General features: G+C 38.2%; 1 protein-coding gene across 1 annotated transcript in view; it reads left to right on the top strand.

The window, feature by feature from the left end:
- LOC104619454 (versican core protein-like) overlaps nucleotides 1-11846 on the top strand; it is a gene marked incomplete at both ends in the record, with an annotated part of 75194 nt that extends 63348 nt beyond the window's left edge. The window contains 4 exons of the mRNA XM_010285337.1: nucleotides 998-1111; nucleotides 3412-3525; nucleotides 10834-10992; nucleotides 11764-11846. Of these exons, the coding sequence (XP_010283639.1) occupies nucleotides 998-1111; nucleotides 3412-3525; nucleotides 10834-10992; nucleotides 11764-11846 (470 nt within the window). The remainder of the gene's footprint in view (nucleotides 1-997; nucleotides 1112-3411; nucleotides 3526-10833; nucleotides 10993-11763) is intronic.
- Nucleotides 11847-12197: the final 351 nt, after the last annotated feature.

Below are 12197 nucleotides of genomic sequence, written 5' to 3'. Positions count from 1 at the left end.
TAAACCAAAGTCAGATTGTCTTGGAAAAATGTAACCAAAAATCTAAACATTTTTCATGTCTCTGAATTAACTTAGGTTACAGAACTCTCTTACTCATTTTGTAAGTTTTCAAAGCCAGGGCTTTCTTCTTGTATCCCAGAAGGACTGTCATCATGATTTTCCTCTAACTCTGAGAAGATAATACTTAGAAATGGTTATCCAGTGTGTACTTGTTTGTGTGAGTGAATGCTCCCAGGCATTAAATCAAATGCAAATACCTAGGTAACTAAACTCACTTGAAATAAACATCACTAGAAGGCATAAAGGTCTGCAAGGAAAAGCTATTTAAGTGATAACTCCAGTAACAGCTGAGGATTTAACAGCAGGTAAGCTTTTATCTTAATGTTTAGTTCAGTTATGAATGTATTCAGTACCTTTATTTGTATTTTTGAAATGTGTTTTTAAGAAAAACAAGTGGGAAATATGCATGTGTGAAAACTTCCTTTCAAAGACATAGGTATTTGTGGACATTGATTGATTAAATATAACAAAATGAAACAACAGCAGCTAGCCAGTATGTTCTGTGTACCCAATCATTTTACATAAACTAACCCTGTTAAAAAAAAAAGCACTTTCCATTCATTTTGCATATGTTTAACTGTTTTCAGCTATAATTAATTGCCATGTCATGCAAACTAAATCCTCAATAGAATATCATGACTGCCAAATATATTACAAATTGCTATGAAAAAATGTAATTCTAAAAATTATTTATACTGGTTCATAGTAAATGACATGTTGTTGTTAAAGTTGAAAATAGTGATGCCTGAAAATACACTTTACTATTTTACAAAATGATCTAGTCTCAGTAGTCTACTATGTTAATAGTTTGTGTAACTACAGTAAAGCCTGCAACATCAATGCAGAAATGAAGAAACATTTCTTCTTCCAAAAATTCAAAAAGACACCAGTTCCTTGAAACTAGAGAGTCAATTTTCTTTTTCTACTTGTTTAACAGGCCAAGATCCATGCAAAAGCAATCCCTGCCTTAATGGTGGTACCTGCTATCCGCGTGGTTCATTTTACATCTGTACATGTTTGCCAGGTTTCAACGGCGAGCAGTGTGAATTAGGTAAGCTGATGCCATCTAGATTATATTGATTGAGTGTAAAGTTTACGTATATGAGACCTGCATAAGTGCTATATTTTAAAGTTGAAGAATATGTAGACATTTGAAAAATTTGACAGTGAGGCCTTACTTGGGAAGAGAACAATAAAATTAAGGAGGTCCACTTACCCCTTTTCTCTCTCCCCATAAAGTGCACAGATATGTATGCAGAGAAACGTAAGAGAATTGTAAATGAACCGCATAACCTAGAATTCATAACATTAAATTTATAAATACATCAAATAAAACCAAATAAACATTAGTATTTGGGATAGTTCTTAAGAGCTTTGTGTAATTATTTGAAAGGGTAGTAAAATAAACTAATCCCAAATGTGACTGGGATGCTGAGCATTGAATGCTAGCTGGATATTTTTTCAAGGAAATTGTAAATATGATCATAATCATAGACATTTTTGGTATAAATTAGTATTTTGGTAACTCTTCTAGCTGAGGACCTCTTCAAGCTGCCTGCGACATCTGTGTTTACCTGCTATGACTGTGGATTTCAAAAGACTCACCAGTACTGTTCAGAATAACCAGCTTTTCCTTCCAACCAGCAAGCCCAAAGTATGATGAAAGTGGTAGTTTGGTTGTTTAGTGTAGATCTGGTTTAAGCTTTTGAAAAGTTGTAAGTTTCATTCCCTGATGAATACCATGGATTTGCCTGTTACACAGTTGCCTGCCAAATTTGAAAGAAAAAAAACTCATGCAATGTTGCTAAAATAAGTTCAACCCAGCATATCTAGCTTGGGAGGGAAAAAAAAAAAAAAAAAACAAAACAACCCCACCCAAAGGTTGATATCAGTGCAGCATAATTGTCAGGATTACTATGGTTTTATCTGTGTCTGCAAAACAGTATGAGATATAAAGAGATAGTAGATACAAAGTCTCAGATGTTGCATCTTAAATCTTCTTTGTCGAGGAATATGGCATTCCCTGCTTGCAAACTGGAGGTCAGAGATTTTTTTTTTTTTTCTTTTCAGATTATAAAAGAATAATCTCACCAATTCATGTTCCCTAGAACTCTTAGTGGCTTATTATCAAATTGGAGTGGGACACTCCATGGCCAGTCACCATATTCAGATACCTTCTGTGATGCTTAAGAAAGTAAACCTCAACATTTTTAGGCCTGGATTCAGGGATATTCAGGATATAAGGCATGAAACATTGACCTGAGAGCTTTCCAAATGACTAGAACAAATAAGACCTATCATGAAATTTGAACAGAAGTTGTTTTTTTAAATAAAAATACTTTTTAAAAAGTCTTTCATATGATGCAGCAATTATTCCTAGGATTGCACAACTATGTGTTGGTTTGTAGATGTTTCACTTCTTATATTTTAATGATCAGTCACTACCAGCAGTTCACTTCAGACTAAGATGTTTGCAAAATTTGTATTGAAGTTTAAGCTGTGATTGTTTCAGAGGAACAACACTCATTAGAAAATACCATAAGATCTTTATAAAGAGACATCCTAGCTTATAACCTGTGCAAATATATGTACAAAGTAATTATATTAAATGAACTAGTACTCCAATTTTAAAGGCAAAGACAAGGTATTTTAGCAGCCAGAGGAGTCGGGGAGGGAAATATTATTTGTTTGCTCTAGAGTCATAGGCACAGCAGTAAACCTGTGCATGATTATGGATGTTACTATCTGACTGGTCATTTAGTGAGATGGTCTTTATGGTGCTTTGTCTTTATCTTGATAAGATTATACAAGGAAGAAATGAGAAATGCAAACCAATCAGATGCCAGGGCATGCTGCTTTGCAGACTGAAATTAGCAGTCTGTTTGATGGTATATGATAAGATATCCAACATTTGAGATTAATGAATATATACGAGGTCTCCAGTACTTGATGAGAATTTTTTGTGCCATAATCACACACTCAAGTAAAATTTTCCGCGAGTACAGGAAAATACTACACACTGAACAGTATACATTTCACAGCTGTACAATGAGGATTTGAAGGTCTAGATTTTAGAAATTAACTCAGCAGTCAGAATGCAGAATATAAAATTGTGGGTCAGTAATGTCACATTTCCTGAGGAAACGGCTTCTTGTCTTGTGAATGAAGAGAAAGGAAGGTTGTGCATAGTGAAATCAGTTATCATGCAAATAAACTGGTGACTTGGGTCTTTTACAGTACTTCATTCTTCTGGATTGAACTGGGCCTAGTAATAATCATGACTAAGGCTGAAGAACATTTCCCTTCTAGTTGTGGGTGGATTATAAAAACACTTTTATCTCTATATTGTAGATATTGATGAATGCCAGTCTAACCCGTGCCGGAACGGAGCCACGTGTATAGATGGCCTCAATACCTTTACTTGCTTGTGTCTGCCAAGCTATATAGGTGCTCTCTGTGAACAAGGTAAGGTGTAATCTATGATGGTCAAAGTCAACTGTTTCCATTCCAGCTTCCAATTCCAATCACTCTTCTTCAGTAACTAGACAAAGCATCCTAAAAATGAGAGGATGAAAGAAACTGTCAAAATCTGTGGGAAGTCACCAATGATGAGGACAGATTATAATTTTTGAGTATGCTAGACTCCCATGATTTGTGGCTCAGGACTTTTTGTTTCAAGTCCTTTTGCAGATGGATGAGAACAAACTTTACCCACATGTTAACCTGACTGGAAGTCACATTACTGCTGAGGGAACTGGGGTTGTTTAGTCTGGAGAAGAGGAGGCTGAGAGGAGACCTTATCGCTCTATACAACTACCTGAAAGGGGGTTGTGGCGACGAGGGTGTTGGCCTCTTCTCCCAAGTAACTAGCGATAGGACAAGAGGAAATGGCTTCAAGTTGCGCCAGGGGAGGTTTAGATTGGATATTAGGAAAAATTTCTTCACCGAGAGGGTGGTCAGGCATTGGAACAGGCTGCCCAGGGAGGTGGTGGAATCGCCATCTCTGGAAGTGTTCAAAAAACGTGTGGATGTGGCGCTTCAGGACATGGTCTAGGGGACATGGTGGCGCTGGATTAATGGTTGGACTTGATGATCTTGAAGGTCCTTTCCAACCTAGTGATTCTGTGATTCTGTGATTCTGTGACTATAAACTGATATATTGGGCAGTTTCTGTGTCACAATAACAACAACCATACAGTTTTCAGGTGCATCCAAAGCAAGCACAGCCTGCTCATATTGCTTGCAAACTACTGGGAAGACACATAATGCCGTTCTCTCATTACTATGGTGATGCTTATGGGATAAGGATTGGGAGCAGAGTTACACTTTGACTAAGCTTCTGTCTTAAAAAATTATATACAGTGTGAAAGACATATCAGAACCCATCACTTTCAACAACCATCACTGGAAAGCACAAACAGTCTACTCAATATGCCAGTTTATATATCCATGCACTGGGGATCACAGCCTTGATAACTTCAGCCCAGAATTTTCAAATTGATTTGTTCTGTGATTATTTTAAAAAAAGTAGGTGCAGGATCACAATTACAAGGAAGTTGTAAAAGGCTTTCTAAACTGGACAACTGAAATCAGATTAAACATCCAAGTCTTTGTAATTGTTAGAACATTGCCTGCAAGAAATCCCACTGTATTTAGAAGAAATATTTACAGTGCAAGATGCTTACTCAATATGTGCATGTAGAAGGAGGAATAGGGTAGCAAAATCTGTTCTGTCAGTAGAATTAATGAAGGCATTTCCATAGCAAAATAAATGGTGTTTTAAAGTGTACTTTCTAAAGCTTGTGAAAATACTTTTCTCTTTTTCTTGAGCTGAATGGTTTTGGTCACAGGTGGATGAACTAGACCTTTGGATTTGTTTAATTAATATTGTGTATTTTCATGTTTGTTTCTCATCTTGCATGAATGGCAGTTTGCAAACTCTTCCAGCCCAACTTACAGAGATTTATTTGTTAGAGCTGAAAACTCTCAAAGCTGACCAATCCAGCACTTTTCAATGTTTAACCTTTTCAGTCGTCTGGCTAACCTTGTAATCTGAAAAGACTTTCTGAATCTATTCTTCAAAATGATAATTTGACAGTATTTTCACAACAAAAGAAATAAATGTTCTCACTCCCTTCCTCCTCTCCTTCATTCCAGCAAATCCGTAGCAGTGAGTAGCTCTCAGTACTGTGGTAGCTTTAAGCTGCTTTTTATGACCAACCTGAGAGCGCATTTTAGGTGGTTAATGGGAACATTTCCTCATTTGTCAGTCAGAACCAGAGCCCTGCTCACTCAGCTTTGGAATTTAAATTTCCTCCACTTAAAGTCCTGCAGTGGTTTGGGAGTTGGGAAAAGCATTTAGTGCCAAATTTCCACTCCACCAGACAAAATAAAACTGTGTTGGCGATTCAGACATGGTTGTCTGGCAAGCAGGCTTTATTTCAAGGCACCAGTCCTGACCTCACTAGATTTAAAGACCAGCCAGAACGACAGAATGTGTACCTTGGTGCCACAGGAAAGGTGGAGTTGAGCACACTGAGATTATATTTCATTACTCTCTTATTTTCTCTTACATATACTATTCATTTTAAAATACTTCAGAAGAAGTCAGGCTGAAGGGCTTTCTCAGGCACAGTGCTGAGTATTCAAAATGCCATGGAAGGGAATGGAAGGGAATGGAAGCAGTGAGCGTGCATTGCCTCTGGAAATGAAGCTCAAAGTAGGAGACAACTTCACTGCATCCTGCTCCCATGACACTGGCATAGAAAAAACATAGAGCTCAGAATTTCACCCAAATGCCTGCTTGAGACTTTTCTAGACTAAGGGGTCTTCTGCTGGTATATTACACTTGAGTCAGTGTTAGGAAGGGATTTGACCAGAGGACAGTGGAGCTGCACATCAGGGATCTCCAGCAGGTGGAGGAAGTTAAAGGAGCCTTCAGGGTGATCTAACCTAGGGTGAGGGAAATCAATCCTGAGACTCAGTGAGCTGTAATTGGCTCCCTGACAGCTGTTTTTCTTGCCAGGTGGAAACAGTTCAGCAGACAATCTGAGCCCAGGAACTTCTTCGTGAAGAGAGCTAAAGTTGTCTGATGTTAGAAATAGAGCAGCTGAGGGTGTTTCCTTTTTAAACTAGATTGGTAGCTCAGTAAGGCAGCATCACTTCTATTTCAGACTAGATTAAGAGTGACTGGAGTCCATCTGTTAGCTAATACCTTCATTTGCTCACCACATGTATCTTTTCAAAGTACAGATGTATATTCTGCCTGACACTTGGTGGCATTTGAACATCACTTCTTAAATGCAGAAATATCCCCAAAATACTTTTTCAAAGGGTGACTGCAGGCTACAGTAGATTTTGATGCAAGTCTTACCCTGCAGGAGTCATAAGTTTTGCATTGTCACCCCTCTGTGAAAAGCCCTTATGAGACCTCTCCGTGTTCAGATAAATGAGACCAGAGCTCAGATCCTTCCAATTTTGCTGCCTGAAGTGTGGCTTTGCAAGCTCTATGTTTGGGTAAAGAGGGGAGGAGGGTTGTTTGATACGCTGTTTGACATGGGGCTGGTGGAACCAGCTGTAGATGATAGTCCCCAGGGACCAGTCGGGTGTATGAAAGTCTGTGGCTGTTGTTGCATTATTTGGCCATCTGTATTTGTGGTGAGGAGTACCTCATGTCATGATTACATGGGAAACAACAAAATGATAGAGATTTGCAATTAGAACCTCAATTTCAAGAAGTTCAAGTGTTTCAAGTGTTCTTTATGAAAACTGGATGAGCACCTGTTTAGATTTTCCTCTTCCTTCCTTGGCTGGCTAGAGTTTCCTTTTTCTCCTTTTGCTATTCTACCTGGTGTCTACCTCCTTTCAAGGAATAGTGTTTTCATTTTAAACTTAAGGTTTGGCTTTCTCCACTAGAGGATCTCTGCAGGCACACCTAGAATAGCCTGTTTACCCAATGCAGCTGCACGCATGGACCTGTGTGCCAAAATGGCATATATGTGTTTGTTACAGGACATGCCTCTTTGGAATAATACAACCAGCTGTTCTCTTCCAGGTTCTGAAAACAAACCAGCTTTTTTTTTTTAAAAAAATCATCATATCAAGAACAATTTTTTTTTATAACTGAAGTTCATTGTTCAAATGTCTGTGATTAGTCTGGTTTTATTTGATTCACAGTGTTCCCAGGGCTTGGTAGCTTGGGATGGAAGTATTTGAGAAGGTCTCAGTGCAATGATACTTTCTGAAAACAGATGGTCTCTAACTGATGTCTTTCAGCTGAGGAGGGATTATTTTGAATATTTACCAGAGAAATGGTTTCTCCTCAAGATGTGTGGGCTAATGGGCCTCAGGCTTTTGTTCATTAGCTGAAGGCAGACAGTCACAGATAAAATTCACAGCTGAGTAAGACTCTTACAATGTTCCAGTACCTGTGTTTCAGTCTTTATTTTCTTTAAGCCTCTTATAGAATTTCTTTAAAGACAAGGGACCTATTGTCAGCAGCTTATTGCAGCTGTTGAAAAAGCGGTACCTATCTGTGTATTAAACCTACAGAGAACTTTTTTTTAATGCAGTGTTTAAAGATGTTGTTATACATATACAACTGCAGTTACAGAGAACAGAAGCTGTGTAAGTAACTCCTTGCACACACCACTGAAAAAGCCTGTAAATTGTCATAAATCTTAAGACTAGTCAGACAACTTTTAAAACACCATAAATATGGCAAGCAGTGTTTCAGTCTTTCCATCATGTTCTGGAAAAAGGTTACGGAAAGCTGTGATTACTTCCCTGGGTAAGTATACAATGAACATGGAGTATTGTGTTTAGTAAGTGCTTGCACCTACTCTGCTCCCAGGTGATTGGGTCAGAAAATTTACAGCCACCTCCAATTAGACTTTACTGGTTCAGTAAGGGCATTAAAAACTTAAATCCATATGGAGCCCATACCTTTGTGTCACCCTTTCAGCTTTGTTAATGTAGTAAGATACACACACTCAGGACAAAGCATCGCAGAGATGAAACAGTCCCCACATTTTTACTTGCCTGGTTTGCATTTTTCATCCTTTAGCTTCCTGACTCTTCCTTTCTCCATTCCTTTCTCCTCTCTTCTTATCAATCTGTCCTCTCAAAAAAAAAAAAAAAAATCCTCCCCCTTCTAAAAATCCTATGTATTTTATAGCCATCAGCCCTGTCTTTTCCTGTCTTTGTAGATTTGGGTTACAAACAGGTGCAGAAGAAGTTACTCAACTTTTCACTTTTGGAAGACAATATGCCATTTTGGAAAGGAGGGATATGTACATTGCTGTGCATGCATTTCAACTACGAGTACCTATGTCACTGTTTGGCATCTGTTATCTTAAGAAGAGAAATTTTTTTATTTATGGATCATGCACAGGCCATTATATCTCATTCTTTAAACTCAAGCCTTTGAGTAAAACTTTGTGTTTTCAAGCCTCTTTGCCTCCCCCATGCGCCTTTCAGCAGATCTTCTTGTGAATCGTGCACTCTTACCTAGCAGAGGCTAGGGAAGGCTTGATTAGAATAGCCTGAAAATGCTCTCTGGCCATGATTTTCTCAGCATGCAGTGCTGCTTGTTATCTGACTTCTTTCCTGTGGGAAAAGGGAGTCCCTGAACAAGATGAATAATAAAACCTTAAGTGCCTTCACAAAGGAAATAGCACTGTTAATCAGGATGGTGTGGTTAAACAAATGTTCTAGAAAGCCAAAGGCAGACTAAACTTTAAAATGTCCTAGATGCCAGAGATTAAAGCTGTATCTGCAGCCTGCACCTCATACAGAATACAAAGATAAAAAACTAACAAGTTGGTAATATAGATTACATTCCTTTTTCATAGCTGGGATTACTCAAGGCACAAGCAGTTTCCTACACCTTAATTTGCTGAAAATAGAAGAGAGATCATCAGTGTAAGCGCTGTTATGCTTTTGTATTTGGTACATTTATGTCTGTACTGATGACTTTTAGAAAACAATTTTGATACCAGTCTCCTAAAACAATGACTGCTATGTTATTAGTGTTGCCAGGAATTGTTAGAGAAATTATGATAAGTCCCTGAAGTGATATGTTTGCACTTTTAAATCCATTTACGTACATGTAAAGTCTAGTTTTTATCTTGGGAGATTTAAAAACTTAAAAAAAAATAGACACTTTGGTGCTTCAGAATATTAATAGCTTCTTTCTGCTTTGAATTAAGAACCATCTTTGTGCTGTGAAAAATATTATTCCACAATTGTCTTTCAGGTGGTAGCTGCTCAAACCCAAGAAATATCATGATTAAAGGATATGTCATTGGCATATTCTGTAATATGTGGCTTTTTCTGTACTAATAAGAATAGAGCCCCTTTGGACAAAGCATGTTACTGAATATTAACTAAATTGACTTATTGAAAAGAAGAAATCTAATTTCATACCCAGAGTGTATCTATACCTCTGGAAAGGCCAGACAGTTGCTTTCAGGCACATTTTTGTTTGGAGATTGATAAAACTTGGTGGGAAGTGGCAAATTTCTGTTTGGTGGGTGGGGTGGAGAAGGTCAAGCTTTGTGTTTCTGTTCTTTGACATCCTGCAACTGAGGCCCTTCAGGGTGAATCATCATGTACTTTGATAGCTGGAACTGGCTGTAGTTGGAACAAGCTGTAACCTTGTGCTGAAGTGTCCTTTATGATGCCATTTCATCTGCCATAACTCAAAACAGCCTGAGTTTTCTCTGTGATTTTTCCCATTCCTCCCTAAAACTCTCACTTCTCAGTGGCAAGTTCTTCTCATCATCAAACACAGCCCAGACACATTCAGGCACTGTATTTGTTATGCCCATCTTTAATACTGATTTTTGTCTGTGATTCATTCCTGCAGTGTTGGTGCAGAAGCAAACTTGGAAGCAGAACTTTGTTGTTTCTTGCCATCTATTCTGTTTACAGCTGCGTAAATTTGACAAAATAATTAATGTCAAATTCACGGGCTGTTACTGTTCCAAGGCTCAGGTTCATGTCTCTTTAGATGAAAGGATATACTGACTGATGTGAACTTCTGTCTATTATGCATTCCTATCAGTATCATCCCTCATACAAGCACAGACAATGTGCATTTCATTACTTTGTATTTCAGCTTTACAGCCTTCCTTAGAAACTGATGGCTACAGTTTATTAAGTTAGACTTTGTCAAGGAAGACGGGTTTTGGAGGAGGATTTGGAGGGGTAAGTTAAGAAAGGTAGTGCTGCAGCTTTGCATCTGTGGGCTGAACAATCACAAGCACTTTTTTTCATATTATTTTCAGTTATCAGTTTCTTCCAAAGCAAGGTAATTCAGTACAGTCACTTGCAGAACTGTTTGCCCTTGCAAGTAAAAATTCCCATCCCCATATATAGACCCAGAAAACTCAGATGAAATGTAGACTAACTGCAGTCCAAAATCCAGGCATTTCTTTCATCCAGTTATGGACTGAAGATGTCCTCCTGAGATTGTCTAGATAGAGCAGGATTTGATTAGAGTGTGAATAGAATTAGAATAGAAGCCCACAAAATTGTCAGCTGCAATTATACTCCTTGCATAAATAATGTTCTTGCAGCATGTACCGAAACTGGGTAAACAGAACTACCTGAAACTGTAATGTGGTCTCAAGGATGAGTGTTTGTTGTTTGCATTTGTACTGCTTAATGGGTGGGTATCTTGAACTTCTGCCCTGCAGAAAATACATCTGCTCGCATGAGACATGCCTGTGTTTCATGCCTGTTGACAGAGATGTGCTTTGTTTGTCATAGACACGGAGACCTGTGATTATGGCTGGCACAAGTTCCAAGGACAATGCTACAAATACTTTGCCCATCGGCGTACATGGGACACAGCTGAAAGGGAATGCCGTCTTCAGGGAGCACACTTGACAAGCATCTTGTCTCATGAGGAGCAGATCTTTGTGAACCGTATGTACTGTTAGGATTCCTCTAAATGAGAGTGGGCGCTGAGGGTTCAGAACTAGTGAAATACCCTCCTGATCACTGAGCTTTTATATCTCCATCTTAAAATATACTTTCAGAATGTTTACAAGGCACATTTTGTGTTCTTCATGTTTATTTCTGCAGTCAGTGCAAGTTCCTTATCACTATTAAGGTATTATTTGTTACATAGAAAATACTTTGGTTTTGAGGAAGAGAACAGGAACTATTGTTTTGGCATTGGAAACTGATGAAACATTTTTTTCTGGAGGCTTTAGGTTTCTTGTGCACCTGACATCAATGACCACGCCAGCATATATTGTATTAGCTAGGCATAAAGAAATAGCTTCTGTATGTTGAGTTGCACAATCTAGAAAACATTGGTCACAGCCTAACCAAAACTTGAAAAATGTAGATTAAAACACGTGCTTTTATTATGTCAATCTTTTTTGCTTTTTTTTTTTCTCCCCCTCATATGCACTCAAGTAGGAAAATAATCTGTTTTCTTTGGGAGACACCATCAGAAGAGAAGTAACAGGATTGTTTAAAACTGTTAGATGAGAATCTTCATTTTCATAGACATCCCAAATTAAAATTGAAAACCTGAAAAAGAGCCTGTAAATAGTTGTTTGCATAATGACTAGAAGAATCTTAAGAACAGGATGTCTGATTCATTCTGTGCAAATTCTTTTTATTTTCTTTGTTGAAATCTCTTCCATTTAAGGGAAGGTTAATAAAAATATCTTTCTGCTTCCTTAGGTATTGGGCATGACTACCAGTGGATTGGCCTCAATGACAAAATGTTTGAGCGTGATTTCCGCTGGACTGATGGTAGCCCACTGGTAAGATGCCTTTGAAATGAAATCATTCATTCATTTCTTTTTGTAGTGGCTTATCAAATTCCCACCAGCAATGAGGAAAGCTGCATGAAAAAATGCAGTCAGTAAATATGTACCCAAGCAAACAGCCAGCAAACTCATGTGGGACCTCTCAAAGTTCCCAAACAGAAAAACTCAGAAAGTCTGAGACTGTAATTTAAGGGTCTCTGCTGGAGGTGGTTTGTACTCTTCTGGTCTTATACAAGGACACATGTGGCAATTCTCCTCTCCCTTCTGTATATGGAGCAGAATGCATTTTTCAGATGAGAACATGGCATTCAAGCTCTTACATTCACTGGGTCTCTAAGAGTGCAC

Source organism: Phaethon lepturus, unplaced genomic scaffold, assembly GCF_000687285.1.
Source record: "Phaethon lepturus isolate BGI_N335 unplaced genomic scaffold, ASM68728v1 scaffold41610, whole genome shotgun sequence".
Taxonomy (NCBI): Eukaryota; Metazoa; Chordata; class Aves; order Phaethontiformes; family Phaethontidae; genus Phaethon; species Phaethon lepturus.
This window is presented reverse-complemented; position numbering and strand designations above follow the sequence as displayed.